Source organism: Medicago sativa, chromosome 1, assembly GCF_051527215.1.
Source record: "Medicago sativa cultivar Bolivia chromosome 1, Bolivia_mono, whole genome shotgun sequence".
In the NCBI taxonomy this organism is placed as follows: Eukaryota; Viridiplantae; Streptophyta; class Magnoliopsida; order Fabales; family Fabaceae; genus Medicago; species Medicago sativa.
The window spans coordinates 74,311,199-74,326,787 of NC_140749.1; the positions used below are offsets into that span (position 1 = coordinate 74,311,199).

A 15,589-nucleotide genomic window follows, 5' to 3' on the forward strand; every position below is an offset into this window, starting at 1 on the left:
TATTCATATTCCATAACAAAGAGCCGGAAATTGCAAAAATGATGATACTCAAAGAAATCATGGAGGTAAAGAAACCAATATTTTGAAGGAACTCCCAATCAACTATACCATACATTTTCTCTAGGTCCATTATTCTCCTAAGACTTGTGCATGAAATTGTATGGAAACCAACAATACACATTCACATTATTTCGTGAAAAGATTATTCGCTACGGAAAAACGTGTTCCTAAGCTATTTATCCAATCAGGCCACGGTTAACTTTAAAGATGACAGGGTGTTTTGAAAGCAAAAATACTGTAATATTTTACTCATGGTGGTGTGTATATGAAAAACAATCGGTGCAAATAATAATAACACTCTTCCGAACTAAAATATACTGAGTCAGGCTTTAAAGCCCACGGGTTGTTAATTGCCTGGAACTTGGGTGGGTTGTTTCCTTTACGGCGTCGGTCAATCCGTGTTTGAGCGGTCAACGGTCAATTTCGAAAGTTCGGCGAGAAAGCAAAGGTTGTTGTTCAACATTATCAACATAACATTCTTCCTTCTCTTGGAACCATTCGAACTGTCTTCAAAACGATAATTGTTGTATAATACACTCATTAATCTAGAGAGAATTAGTTATTATTGCCATGGATTTCCAAAACAGAAAGGCTCGGTTATTCGTAATTGTCGCCGCCATCGTTGCTCTTAGCATCACAGGTATTTTATTCATTTCTGATTTTCAACTATTTGACATTCGATTTGTGATCAGGGGAGGTTTTACCAATTGATCATTTTATTTACTATCTTTTCTAATAATTTCATTGATGATTTTTCTTATTTTGGGATTCAATTCCTCTTACACTAATTAAGCTTATTAGCGATTTCATATTTGTGCTTGTGATCTGGAGTGGACAAAATACTCCACAGTTCTCGGTAGATCCTAAACATTGCTATATGTAGCCTAAGTGAGATCACGTGTTGTTACTAAAATCTATAATGTCTTATCTTCTATAAAACAATTTAATTTACTATGTTGTTCATTTTGATGTTCTTCTTTTATTGATAAGACATGCTTCAATGTTGAATTCACTGTTTGGAAAGTAGCAGTTTGCTTCAGAACAATAAGGATTGTTCAAATTCCGCTATGCCATAACAATGTAATGCTGCTATAGCCACTGTTTGACGGCACTGATTGAATCTACAATTCTGTTGGTTTAATAACTAAGACTGTATTTTAAGAGTTTAATAGCAATATGATGACAACTCTGTAAATTTTTTGTCCACAATGATATGTGACTATTTTGCAACGTCGTGATATTGCCCTTGAAAACTTGTTCACTCCGAGAAAATGAAGAAATATAATTGGACATGTATAGAATTGGAATGAAATAAAATGAAATTGAATGGAGTTAAATGTAACTACATGTCTACATTGATGAAATATATCATTATATTTATTCTGGAGTGCAGATTACATCCCATATTCCTCCCTTATTGGAATGAAATGAAAATGGTTGATTCCATATTTTTTTGTATTTTTATGTTTTTTTTATTGTGTTCCTCAGCAACAAAAGACTGTATGATTCTTACAAAATGTTAATGTTTAAATTCCGATCGTGTATGTTCATCTTTGACTGTTGAAGACCATCAACTACACTGTCTGGTAGTGTCTGCTTGTGCTAACTTAAGTTTCTGCTTTCAGCTGAAAAATGCAGGGAGCTTATTGGCGAGGAGGGGTCATCCCAGAGTGGAAAGTTCACATTATTAAACTGTTTTGACATGGGCTCTGGAACTTTGGCATGTGCTGTCAAGGAAGGCGTCAAACTCTATTTTTACAGTATTAGATCTACTCATGTTGAAAAAGCAAGGCAACGAGCGATCGAGTCTGCCCTTGTTGACGCTGTTAGTCAGGGGATGCCCCCAACAGATGCAGCAAAACATGCGCAGAAAGAAAGTAAAAAGGCCGCGAAATTGGCTTCTCGTCAAGCCAAGCGGATTATAGGCCCCATCATCTCTTCTGGATGGGACTTTTTCGAAGCTATTTATTATGGTGGTACAATCACAGAAGGGTTCCTTAGGGGTACTGGCACTTTGTTTGGTGCATATGGGGGAGGGTTCTTCGGGGAGCAAAGCCTTGGTAGAATTGGCTATCTTGTTGGAAGTCACATGGGCAGTTGGGTTGGTGGCAGAATAGGATTAATGATTTATGATGTGATTAATGGAGTGCATTTGTTGCTGGAATTTGTTCAAACAGGTGAAATTGAAGTTCGTAAAACATTAGTTCATGAAAATTCTGACGCTCCATATACTTCTTTTGATGGTGAAGTTCCAACTCATGATGGCGAAGTTCCTACTTTTGGCAGCTCTGAAAGTTCCAGTTCATATGAATCATCTCCCACTGAAGAATCCAATGTGGATGAATCTATGGAATATCAGAGCTATGAAACATATTCAGAACTGTGATGAAAATTTGAAGTTCATATAATTTAGGCGGGTTTCAATTTCAATGTCTCTGCTTCAACAGTGTATAAATTTCACCCTTTTTTTTAAAGCATAAATGCACATTTTCCACTGCATATATATTTTGTGTTCCGATTATTGTACTTGCACATCCATCTGACACCCAGGCATGACACTGACATGTCGACATCAATAATAATTTAAAATAATAACATAATTGAATGCATCACATGTATTGGCGTTGAACATGAACACACCTTCGATCAAAGGTGTCGGTGTTGTAACACTGGATTCTATTTTTGGTCATCCCATGGAGGTGTTGTCATATGAGAAATATTTTTCGGACAACAAAATATCGATGTTAAATACGTTGTTATTTGTTTTTTTGTATGTGAAAGTTGTAAAAGATAAATAGCAAGAGAAATTGAGACAACACATAGGGTGTTAATTACGGCATCTGAATTTTGATGTTCAAATAATCCAATTGAATTTGGTCTTGTAAAATCATAACAAACAAAACGAATGGCGTGGAATTCTTTGCGGCTGCAAGGAGTGTTGACAGATTGATAGCAATTTGGTGAAAAGACATGGGGTATTATTGTGATCATGAGCTTCAACCGTTAAACTTTAAGGTCATGTTTGAGAGTTTTGTATGAGATGAGAGGACTTTGAAAAGACTGGAGGAGGAAAGGGAAAAAGAATGAAAAATATTATATCAACTTCACTAAGAGGTTTATTTTTCCTCTTTAAAAAATATTCGAATATTTTGGAGGCTAGAAAAATTATTAAGTGATCGCTCAATGTTGAAGGGCCAAACTACTATAGATAAGCTATCTCCATATGTTACACAACAATATAAAATGATTGTCACTTTAGTTTAGAGTAACAATTCTTAGAAGAGACCAAAAGCACCCATCTTGTAGTAGAGTAGCAAAATTGCATGTGATTGTGTGTTTTTGAATGAATTAATTGTTTGTTTAAAATATCAATCTACCACCAGTTACTAGTTATCTGCTTGCTAATTATCGTTTGAAGTTTGCTAGATATATGTGTTTTGGAACGGTTCAATATAGCTCTAATTGAGGCACCAGAGTGGATTATGGTGGCATTCGATTGCATGAACTAAAAAAATGCACAAGGCCATCAGTGATTAGGAGCATGCCTGTCTGTGGCAGGCTCACGGCGTCGTGTGATTGCCACACATCACATTCGTGCAGTGATTAAGTGGATTTGACTTCATTCATAGCCACCAAACATGGTCACCATTCAACTTTGATAAATAATCCTCTTATTTTTAATTATGCAATCCTCGTAATTATGTAAATTGGAGCAATAAAAATGTATTGGTGCTAGATGAAGTCATGAAGACAATATGTATTTAATATAATATTTTGATACAAGATGAGTCCATTTTAGCAACATCCTCATGTAATTTCCATTTTCTTTTATGCCCAACCCTATGGCTACATTTGTTTTAGAAAAAAGTGCATTTACAATTACACTATTTTCCTTTAGTTTCAGCGTCGGGTAGTCGCATTTGGTGCTGTTACACACTGTGGATGATAGTGGAAGTCGCAATATTAGCCAAATTAAAAATAAAAAACAGAAAAAATGAGGGGCCTGAAATTTTGTCCCATATATGCGCATTACTCCTTTTATACCCAAAGCTCCTTATCTGATTGATATAGGCAACCACTCGTTCGCTCACTGGGTGAGTGACTCCTTATTTCAATCAAGAGCGGAAGAAAAATTTGTGCTATAAGAGTAAAAAATACAATAGGATGATGATGTATATAAGGCATAAATAAGCAGTGTAACACAATTGACAATCGGTTATAAGTTCGATATTTGATTGTTTCGTATTGAAAAATATTTGTTGGAAGAGATCAGTCTCTTAAATGAATCTTCATACATGATTATTTTGTAGCTTCCAATTGGGGACACCTTGAGCAAAATAAAAATGAAAGGCTTGGCAAAAGAAAGAAGTTGCCCAACGCAAAACGCGAACCCAATCCCTAACATTTGACGGTTATAATTATTGGAATTAAGTTATTACTCCCTCCGTTTTAAAATGAGTGTCGTTTTAGGTGTTTACACACATATTAAGAAATGCAATGATTAAAAGAAAGAGAATGGTTATTTTACCAAATTATCCTTATTAACTATTGGTTAGTTTTAAAAGTAATACTTTGGAAGTAGTGTGCAGAGTATTAATTGGAAGATACAATTGAAAAGAAAAAGTTATTATTGCATTGGAAATTGAAAGGGACATTCATTTTGAAACAAATTTTTTTGGTTAAAGCGACACTCATTTTGAAACGGAGGGAGTAGTTTTATACTACCTCCGTCCTTATATATATAAGACCTTTTTGCTAAAATCACGGGAATTAAGATAGTGGATATTTATATTAAAGTTGTTTGTAATTACTATTTTTTTTACAATTTTATCCTTAAGAGAGAGAGTTAGTTTATGTTTTCCATATGCTATTTATTGCTAATTGAAGAAAAAGATGTATAATAAATAGGGGCATGTATGTAAAGAAATAATTAATGTAGTTGAAAATAGCAAATGGGTCTTATAAAAAGGGATAAAAAAAATTGTCAAAATGGTCTTATAATTAGGGACGGATGTAGTCTTATCTAAGAATGAATAAATGAATGATATATAAGAGAAGCGTTGGAGCATAGAGTATATTAGTGTGTGAATTGAAAAAATGGGCTAGAAGTCCCACAACAACAGGTATCTGATTTTGTGATCAGGAGAGGATACACTCAACTTGACCACCACACGTGTTGCCGCTATTTGGCAATCCCGAGCTGCTTGATATATTTTTATTTTTTGGAAACAACAACCTTAAAAATAATTATTTGAAAAATTTCAGTTGCAATACACGCCAAATCTCAATCGGGTTGAAGTCATTTAAAGTGAATGGTGTCCTTGTATTATCAAAAAAATTATCAAAATACTTTCAGTTAAAATAATTATCAAAATTTTCTCGTTGTCCTTGAAGGATACAATGATGTTGATTGGAACACGGTTTAAGTGCTAATGAAAATTTAGCCGATTCATTGATGAAATTATTAGCAAGAGAGAATGTAATGAAAACATCAAAAAGAGCGGGACTATTGCCTTTAGAACAATGAATCACTTACGACGGTAATTCAACCTAAAAAACCGGAGATCCAAAGAATTAGGTTCAATGGGTAAAACTAAGTTGTGAAGTAATATAAGATGAACATGCTATTATAAATCAAAAGAAACATGATTCCTAAAGCGATGAAAGAGTGAGGCAATAGAAACTCTTAACGAGATCTAGAATTTATATGGAGTGAAGTACCTATCTACAACATTAGTCTTGATAGACTGATCAATGTGATTGTGGAAGTGGGGTCGTTTCCTATAAAATTTTACTCAAAGTTCCTAGAGCGATCACTATAGTGAGATAGACTTGCAAGGTTGTTAAAGCACATGATTTTTATGAATACACGATATGAAACTTTTATTTGTGTTTTGATGTTAGAGTTAGAGTTCAAGCTATGAGTCACTCTAGTAAAATATGAATCTTACTCACTATGAAAGGTTCAAGTCGGAAGACACATTTGTTTATGTAAAATCTTATAGAAGCTTCTGACGCTATTTAGAAAGAAAAAAAAAATTAAGTTCAGTTAGGGATTGTTGGAACCCAGAATATACTGGTATGTGAGTTGAAAAAGTCTTAGAATTCACACAATATTTGTGTAGATAAGGTGGATGTAGGATACTTAGGGTGTGCCATAAGGGGCACCCAATTTTGTGAACGGGAGAGAATACAATCAACTTGACCACTACATATGTGTCGCGTCTGTCTAGTTAGGCTTGGGCTATGCAGTGTAATATTTTTTTTGGAAATTACAATCTTAATTTTTTTTATTTGAATTCATTTTCAGTTAACATCAAATCTATGTTACACGTTTTGCTTACACCAACTTGTGTTCTTAACACGCCATCGTGTGTCAGACACACGTCTGCATTCACCATCAACTTTTTAGCATCTGCCCTTTGAGATTTTTTAGGAGCTACAACCTTAAAATTTTTTATTTGAATTAATTTTTAGTTCACGTCAAATCTCTATTACACATTTTGCTTACTCCAGCGTGTGATTGGCACACACCTGCGTTAGTCGGACACACGCATGTGTTTGCACTCAACGTTTCAACATCCATCCTCTCAAGAGTTGTCCATTATTAAAGTTCGTGCTATATGAGTTGTCCCTTTTTGACTATTAAGATCTCCAACTCTATAAACAGAATGCTCAAGTCATTTCATAATTTGAACCAAGTTGAATGCCATACCCATCTTTCTCTTTTGCTCGACATATTTCTTAGTCACTTCTCATCTATGCTTTTTGTCTCTTCAGAATTTGTCCCTTCAGAAATATGTGTTCCTTTTAGATACCGTCCCTTCGAAAATTCGATTGATATCAATACCATATTTTTTGAGTGGCTTCTTCCATATTTAAGGTTGTAATGTGCAATGTGTCCTACAATGTAGTGGAAATTCGATGTAGTTTTGACTGGACTATATTATCCTCGAAACGATATATATTTGATAGTCTAATTGTATAATTTTAAACAATACCATGAAACATCTTAAAGAGAAAGACATAACACGCTACTCGACCTATTGATATCCTCGGTAACAAAAATATTTTCAAAATTAATTATATTCTGAAAAAACAACAGGACATGGACATGACCCATATACGCATTGCTTTAAGTTTTTGACAATGATGATGTGTCAAAGTTTTTTTTAGGTACTCTTGTTCTTTCAGACTCCCTTACACTAATATTCCGCATTGATTTTAACAAATTTTTGTTGCAGTTTTTTAAAACTTAAAATAAGTCTTATAAATCTCTTTTTTTTTTTTTTCATAGTAACCTAGTGGTTAAAGCTCACAAAAACTTAAAATAAGTCTTATAAATCTCTTTTTTTTTTCTTTTCATAGTAACATAAATCTCTTCTTTTTTTTTTCATAGTAACCTAGTGGTTAAAGCTCACAAAAACTTAAAATAAGTCTTATAAATCTCTTTTTTTTTTTTCTTTTCATAGTAACCTAATGGTTAGAGCTCACCCATTTAAATGTAGAGAAGTGGGGTGTCCGGGGTTCGAACCCGGCCCCTGCATAAATTATGCAATGTCTCTGCCAATTGAGCTAAACTCACGGGACTTATAAATCTCTTTACACATTATGCAATGTCTCTGCCAATTGAGCTAAGCTCACGGGACTTATAAATCTCTTTACACATTTATAATTATAATTTATATTTACAACAACACCACAAAAATAATCAAAATGGCTCTGGAGCTTGTTCACTCCTTTAAGCAGAAAATACTAAAAAAAAAAAAGGGCATTAGTGGACTTTTATTTTAATTTATCATGTCAATGTAATATTTTTTTAATATTTTTTGTGTCAAGTTATTTTTCGTATGCTAAATTAATCCTATATGGTTAAAAGTGTCAACGACATTGAGGACAGAACCTCGTATCCTAAAAAGTCTTGCTAGATCATTGAAAAATAAAAGTTATATCCTCAAATTACAATTGTTAATCTATAAAAATTAACATGCTTATTTTTTAGATCTAAGATTGTAATATCTTTGTTGTCAACTATGGTCTAATTGTGATGTTAAGTATCATTTTAAGGAATATTGTAAAATAGTTATTGGTGTCATTTAAATCTAAACAATTATAGTGTTAAGTTACACTCTTTGTAGTAGGCCATTTAATAGTCATGTATTCAAAGCTTTAGCAAATGTAGGTCCAATGACGTACATTTTTATTTTTATTTGTGTGTTAATCGTCTGAGAAAGAGGTCCTAGTAATCTTAGTTTCATCAAAATATCAAATTCAGGTTGTTTTAAACGATTCGTCTTTTAGTGGAACTCAATAACCATTTGAGATCAATCACTTGGTTTATTATGTACATGTTTTTGAATATAAATGAATTAAGCAACACATGAAAAGATAAACGACTTCGTTAATACAACAAATTAAAAATAAAGGATTCACAGTGCAACTTTGTCATTAACAATTAAAGTTAATAATAGTAGTATCTAATATTCAAACTTATTGCGTTGGTCTATATTGTTGGAGTTGGTTGAAACAAGACATCATAAAACAACTTTTACATTTAGACGGTAAATAAAGACGGAGACCAATACTATACATAATTGTTCCAATTCTTCATTACAAGATGCATTAATACGAACTTTATGTTTTTATTTGACTTTCTTTTATTCCATACTCTTGCATTAACATGTTGTCAGGGTCGTTCCGACAACTTTTTTTTTTTTTTTGAAAGGAAGCATTCATTGCTTTTCATTATCAATCAAAGAAGAGATACATGACGGTACATTATCATAAACATGGGAGCTAGCATTATATGGGGCTACCCTTGCTAATTCATGAGCGACCCCATTGGCTTGCCTCCTATTGAACTCGACATGAGATTTCTGAAAACTATTCTCAAACAACTGCCTACAAGCATGCATAATACAACCAAACTCACTGTCATCCTCTACAGAAGACTGAAATTGATCAACCACTATCTTGGAATCTAAGGCAAAGTCAATATTATCATAATGAAGATCCGCCATCCACCTCAACGCCGTGTGAAAGCCTACGGCCTCACCCACATCAACATCATAAAGTGGGGAAAAACAATCTGTTTTAGCACTAACAAATTCACCACTGTCATCCCGAAGGCAGATTCCAATACCCACCATATTCATGGAAGAAGAAAAAGATGCGTCAATGTTACATTTATACCTACCATAAGCCGGCTTCGACCATTCCACCACATTGCCATCGCCGAAATAGCCTTGATGAGTCAAAGGAACATCTTCTCGTCGTTCCGACAACTTAGACGCTCGGTTGTAATCTTGACAATTTTGATTTAAAAAGAATTGAGAAAAAAATCTAACACCAATTATAGTGATATATATAAGCATTGGTTCAAACATGACTTTTACGATTGTACATATAGACAAAGAGACACTTACCTATGAACAACGAATAATTAACAACAAAATGGTTGTCTTCAAGATGTTTACCAACGGAAAAATGACATTTAATGACATGTTTTATCCGTAGGTAAAAGTGTTATTTTTTTTATCCTACACTCCAACAATTATACCTTATTTCTAAAAATATTTGAGACCCTCATTAATTGAAGACCCAACTCCATAGAGCTCCTTGTTCTTGCCTAAGGACGGGTTTGCGTATTGTGAGACGTACTTTAAATATTTGCCTAAAAAAAGTGTTGGTATTCAAAAGAATGTATGAAAAATCTAAGAGTTGATTTTTTTTCTCTCTCTACATCATGCTATTCTTTAGTTATCATTTAACAAACGAATGTGGTTTTTCATCAAATTTTAGAGTTTTCTAGGTTGTATTATTGTTGTAATTGTAGTACTTAATTTCTTTTTCCCCAACAAAATCCAAGCTCATTCTTTCCCTAAAAAAGAAGAGTCCCAAGGGGGATGTGGACCCTACAAGTGAGCATAAATACTAACTCCCAATGAGTGTTGAGTTGTGGCCTGTCTTCTGTTCTGTGTGTGTCTAAGTAACGTGCTTTCTCTGATCATTCTTGAACAACAACCTCATAGTGTCGACATGGTTGGCAAGGAAGATCTATTGATCGAAGAAGTATGCAAACTCTATGATCAAATCTCAAGCTTAGACACACTCAAACCTTGCAAAAATGTCAACACACTTTTCACCAAACTTGTTCTCACATGCATGCCACCTAGTCCCATTGATGTTACCAAACTTAGCACAAAAGTTCAAGAAATTAGATCCAAACTCATTAGGCTATGTGGTGAAGCTGAAGGCCATTTAGAAAGTCACTACTCAACCATCATAGCTTCATATAATAATCCACTCAATCAACTCAATATTTTCCCTTATTATTCAAACTACCTCAAACTTAGTCTCCTTGAATTCAATATCCTAACCAAACATTCCACTAATGTCCCTAATAAAATTGCCTTTATTGGCTCAGGTCCACTTCCACTTACTTCACTTGTCTTAGCCACTAATCACCTACAAAACACAATTTTTCACAACTATGACTTTGACCCTTTAGCCAATTCCAAAGCTTCTTGCTTGGTTTCATCTGATCCTGAATTATCAAAGCGTATGTTTTTTTACACCAATGATATATTGGATGTTTCAAATGCTTTGAAAGAATATGAAGTTGTTTATTTGGCAGCACTTGTGGGAATGAGTGTTGAGGAAAAGAATAAAATCATTGAGCACTTGGCTAAGTACATGGCACCGGGAGCACTTCTCATGCTCAGGAGTGCTCACGGTGCTCGTGCTTTTCTGTATCCGGTTGTTGATACCAATGATCTTCGAGGCTTTGAGGTGCTCTCTGTGTTTCATCCAACAGACGAGGTTATCAATTCAGTTGTCATAGCGCGCAAGTATCCGATGGTTTTAATACCAAACAAATGTCGTTCCGATGAGATTCAAGCCTTCAAACCACTGATCAACCATGGGAGTAATATGATTGAGGAATTGGTAATTGAAGAGAATTAAGCTATAATTAATTAATTAATTAATTAATAAGTTGATCGTCCTTTTCAGATCACTACATGCATGTTTTCTATCTGGTACTCCCTAATGCTTGATATGGCTATTGCGTCTTTTGCAATCTACTTAGTATTTCCATTTTATGTCTAACTTGTTTGGACTATCTAGCATATGTTTTTGGTGCTGCTGTTGTTTTTATTAATCTAGTATTTATTAAATAAATGTGGAAATTGGTTATGTGTTTTAAATCAAGGCAGACGACATACATGTTAGTCTCCTGCACATGCATTTATTTAGTTTTATCCCAACTTTGTTCTTCACAATATTTGGATTCTCTTATGTATGATAACTCTGCAACCGAAAAATGGGAATGAAAGGAGAGACAAATGACAACTGAACTCATCTCTTGTTGAGTGTTTTTTCTTTGCTATTTCTTCTCTAAATTGGAGAGAAAAAAAAAATAAAAAAAAATATTGCAAGGCCGGCGGCCATATGAAGTTATTTTCACTACTTTCTCTACAAACAAATCAATTAGAAGAAATGTCCTTAATGAAAAAAAAAAATCCCTGTCTTAATAAAAAAAAATTAGAAGAAATGTCATTCCTCCTCTCTAACTTGCATGACCCTCATATTCATCGATTAAGATTAGTCATTGCTGAACAATGATGAAAATTTCGCACCAATGACATGGTAAATAGAAAGGGAAAAAAAAATTATCTTATTTCCCTCATAAAACCAATCAATGCCTGTATAAAATTTTTAACTAATTTTTGTTAAATAAATAAATGTTAGTGTATCAATTATTATATTAGTATTTTCTCTTTTCTCAGAGCTTAAGCCACCACTTTTTATTTTCTTCAACTCTTTTAATTCTTAACTCAAATTAACTCAACTATCAAACACTCCTAGATTCCTCACCCACCAAAATTTAAGACTTTGTCTAACAATGTACAAGAAACTGATCTTACACTATGCACAAGTGTATTTTTTTACCATTAAATCAATAAGTCACAATATATTTCATTTACTTTAATAATGATCCAATAATAAAAACTAATTTATGTATAATGCAAGAGTTGTCTTACTTGTGCACCTTAGAATTGACATAGTGTTTAAATAAAAGCTAATATACATATGTATTTGGCTGAAATTATGCATAGTCTACATAGTGATACAAGAAGTAGTGCAACCGGTTGGATCCCCATGAAGAAAATTAAAAAACTTCTTGCTCCTACCGGGAGTTTAAGATCAGTAGATCACTCACATTTATCAGAAGGCGAATATATGTATGAATTTTAGGTGTGTGTGAGTGTGTCTTCTTTGTTTAACTTGGAAACTTTTTTGTTTTACTCACAGGTTTCTTCTACTAGAGGTAATTTTATTTAAAACACTAATTAATACCAAATGTAAATAATTTTTTCTGTCGAAATTCAAATATTGATTTTTTTTGTTTTTCTTGAAAACTTGCCCTTTTCTACTAGGCTCACCCTCATTAGTAATTTTTCTTTTATTTTATCAATTTGCTCTCATTTTACCTAATAAATAAAATATGAAAAGATGTCGTTAAATTAGATAAAACTATTATAGGTTGTTTAAGAAAGGTCATGAAAAACCTTAAAATTATTAATTAGTTTTTTTTTTTAATTCAAAATCAAATACCGTATGTAAAGTTCTATTAAGCTCATACTCCACTGGGCTTGGGCCTTAGTCTTCACATCAGTAAAAACACTTTGAAGATTGCTCCTCTCCCATACAAAATTGCTCACTCACGTAAACTAACCAAAATACTTTCGACATAATTGCTCACTCACGTAAACTAACCAAAATACTTTCGACATAAATTAATTTGGTTTAGTATAACCAAAATGAATTAACTCATGTTGGTGTATAACCTACGTGACTTAACTCACGTCAAACATGAGTTAACTCACGTTGATAACAAACCATGCAATTTAAAGACTAAAGAGTTATCAATTTTTTTTCAATACTTTATAATCCATTTGCTTGCTTGTTATTGCTGTTTGAGTCATGCTATTGAAGGAGAAATTGTCAATTGAGGTGTAAAACAGTGTTTAATCATTACCTGATCCAAGGATTCAGTGGATGTGTATTTTGATTTGATAGAACTGTGTATTAGTAACTCCTCCATAGGAGAACAATTGATGCCCACAAAAAAGGATGGGGAACGATATTATTTTTAGTAGTTTTCGTGACAACTATGTTGAGCCAACTTCTCTAGATTCGTGCACATGAAGACTAAATTACATTGTTAGTCCCCTATTTTCATACGTTCATTTAATTGATGCTCAATTTTAAAAGCACTCAGTTTTTATCCTTTCTTCAGATTTTTGTACTAAAAATGGTGATGTGGTATGTTTAAAATAACGTAGTATATACTCTGATGATAGTGAATGAATGACCAACATTCATGAAATTGCAAAAAAAAACAAATTTAAACTTGTATAAAACATTTCTATTGTATTTTTGATTAATTATAAAAAAAAAAAAAAAAAAAAAAAACACACATCATTGCTGGGACTTGAACCAGCACCCCCTACACTGAGGTCGCGGGTTCAGCACCCCCTTATGTCTTTTTTTAACATTTCTATTGTATTTTTGATTAATTATAAAAAATAAAAAATAAAAAATACGTCATTGTTGGGACTCAAACCAGCACCCCCTACACTGAATTCAAGCAAAATCTACCACTCTTTCAGTTTATAACATCTGTAAATTTTTGGCACTGTTTAATATATATTTCAAAAAGGTTTGGCACCCCAAGAAAAAAACTCAAGATCAGCCACTGGGTGGGCAATAGCCGAGAGAGTATTGGAAAAGATGCAAATATCACATTTAATAAAAGAGATAAAATATGAAAAAGAGGAGTTAGACCCAACATAAAAGAAAATTTTTTTTTTTAATATAACATAAAAGAAAATGTAAAATTCTTATAAATGTGAATGTTTTTTTTTGGTAACAAAAGGGAAGAAAAAAAAAACTAAAAAGGACCCATACTAGGGTCGAACAAACTCAACACCCCTGGCATCTGCTAAGAGGATAGAGGTCATATCAGGAGGGGCTTCATTCAAAATAACAAAGCTACTACCACTAAGAGCACCCTTTTTAGCTAGAAAATCAGCTGCAGCGTTACCCTCACGCAAAGTATGTCGTAAACTAACCACCCAATCTCTACGAAGAAGGTGTTTAATAGCCATGACTAAATTTCCATATTTGTGATGAACATTCAAATCCTTTTGGATGAGGTCAACAACAATAGTTGAATCAGAGAGACACACCACATGCTTAAATCCAGTATCCCAACACAACTTCAAACCATGGTATAAACCCAAAATCTCAGCATGGAGGATGCAAGGTCTACTAATTTTTCCAAAGAAACCATGCAAAAAGGAACCTGTATGATCACGAATAAGACCACCAAAACCTCCCAAGTTGGAATCAAGGAACACACTGCCATCAACATTAAGAGCTACTGAATCCATACTAGGTCGTTGCCAACTAACAATACGTGCAGGCTGCTGAACACTATGAGGGGTAGGATGAGCAAAAGCTTTCAAGATATGATGCAGAGATGATAACACTTGAGCGCCAATTTCTTGGACAGAATGCTTAATATCCTCAAAGATACATTTGTTGCGAGAACACCAAATCTTCCACATGATAATGGGACCAACTGGGCAAATATTTGAAATAAATTCTTTCATCCAAGTACGCAAATTATCTCGATGTGGAGGAGTGACCGACTTGTGGAGACAAAAGGACCACACGTCCTTGGCACGAGGGCAGGAAAACAAAGCATGAAACATATCTTCACCACCTTGATTACAAATAGGGCATATGTTAGAAGAGATAAGATTACGAGACAATAAAACAGACCTGAAGGGAACAGAGTCGTGGCACAATTGCCATAAGAAGAATTGAATATTTGAAGGAACACAAAGGCGCCAAATCCAATTCCAACTTTCTTCCCCAAGCAATGAAGTCTGCGCTCCCATTAACCACTGGTAGCCTTCTCGAACGGAGTATATGCCAGATGTGCAATTGGTCCACACCCATACATCAAGAACGTCATGCACAAGAAAATGAGGAGCCAAATTAATCTTATTAATAATGTTGGTGGGAAGTATAGAATATAGGCGAGAAAGTTTCCAATCATTCCCATCAACAAGATCCTTGATACTCCAGTTCATATCATGGTAGTGAACGTAAGGCACATGAGTACAAAGAGGTTCCTTATCTAGCCAAGGGCTATACCAAAAACTAGAGTTACCATCCCCCAATTTGAATTGAAACCCATCTTTAAGGAGCTCAATAGCTTTGACAATAGAGTTCCAAGTAGGAGACCCCTTTCGACTAGTAACATTTAAGACGAAATTTTCCCCCAAGTAAATATCTTTAAACATCCTGACCCATAATTTATCTTCAGAGTTAAGAATATCCCACACCAACTTGCCAAGGAGAGCAACATTCTGGAATCTAGCAATGCGAACACCAAGGCCACCTAATTTCTTGTGGCGGGTCATTTTATCCCAACTAACCAAATGAATACCTT

General features: G+C 34.0%; 3 protein-coding genes across 3 annotated transcripts; 2 read left to right on the forward strand and 1 right to left on the reverse strand.

Moving 5' to 3' along the window:
* Positions 1 to 352: 352 nt before the first annotated feature.
* LOC146957331 (uncharacterized) lies at positions 353 to 2,561 on the forward strand. The gene is made up of 2 exons (XM_085735825.1): positions 353 to 700; positions 1,686 to 2,561. Exons 1-2 carry the CDS (start codon positions 631 to 633, stop codon positions 2,444 to 2,446), a joined length of 831 nt encoding a protein of 276 aa, XP_085591951.1. The 5' UTR covers positions 353 to 630; the 3' UTR covers positions 2,447 to 2,561.
* A 6,231-nt stretch (positions 2,562 to 8,792) lies between these two features.
* LOC146957332 (uncharacterized) lies at positions 8,793 to 9,209 on the reverse strand. Its single transcript, XM_085750274.1, has one exon. The coding sequence runs from the start codon at positions 9,207 to 9,209 to the stop codon at positions 8,793 to 8,795; it is 417 nt and encodes a 138-aa protein (XP_085606400.1).
* An 808-nt stretch (positions 9,210 to 10,017) lies between these two features.
* On the forward strand, positions 10,018 to 11,267 carry LOC146957333 (nicotianamine synthase-like). Its single transcript, XM_085735826.1, has one exon. The coding sequence runs from the start codon at positions 10,099 to 10,101 to the stop codon at positions 11,023 to 11,025; it is 927 nt and encodes a 308-aa protein (XP_085591952.1). The 5' UTR covers positions 10,018 to 10,098; the 3' UTR covers positions 11,026 to 11,267.
* Positions 11,268 to 15,589: the final 4,322 nt, after the last annotated feature.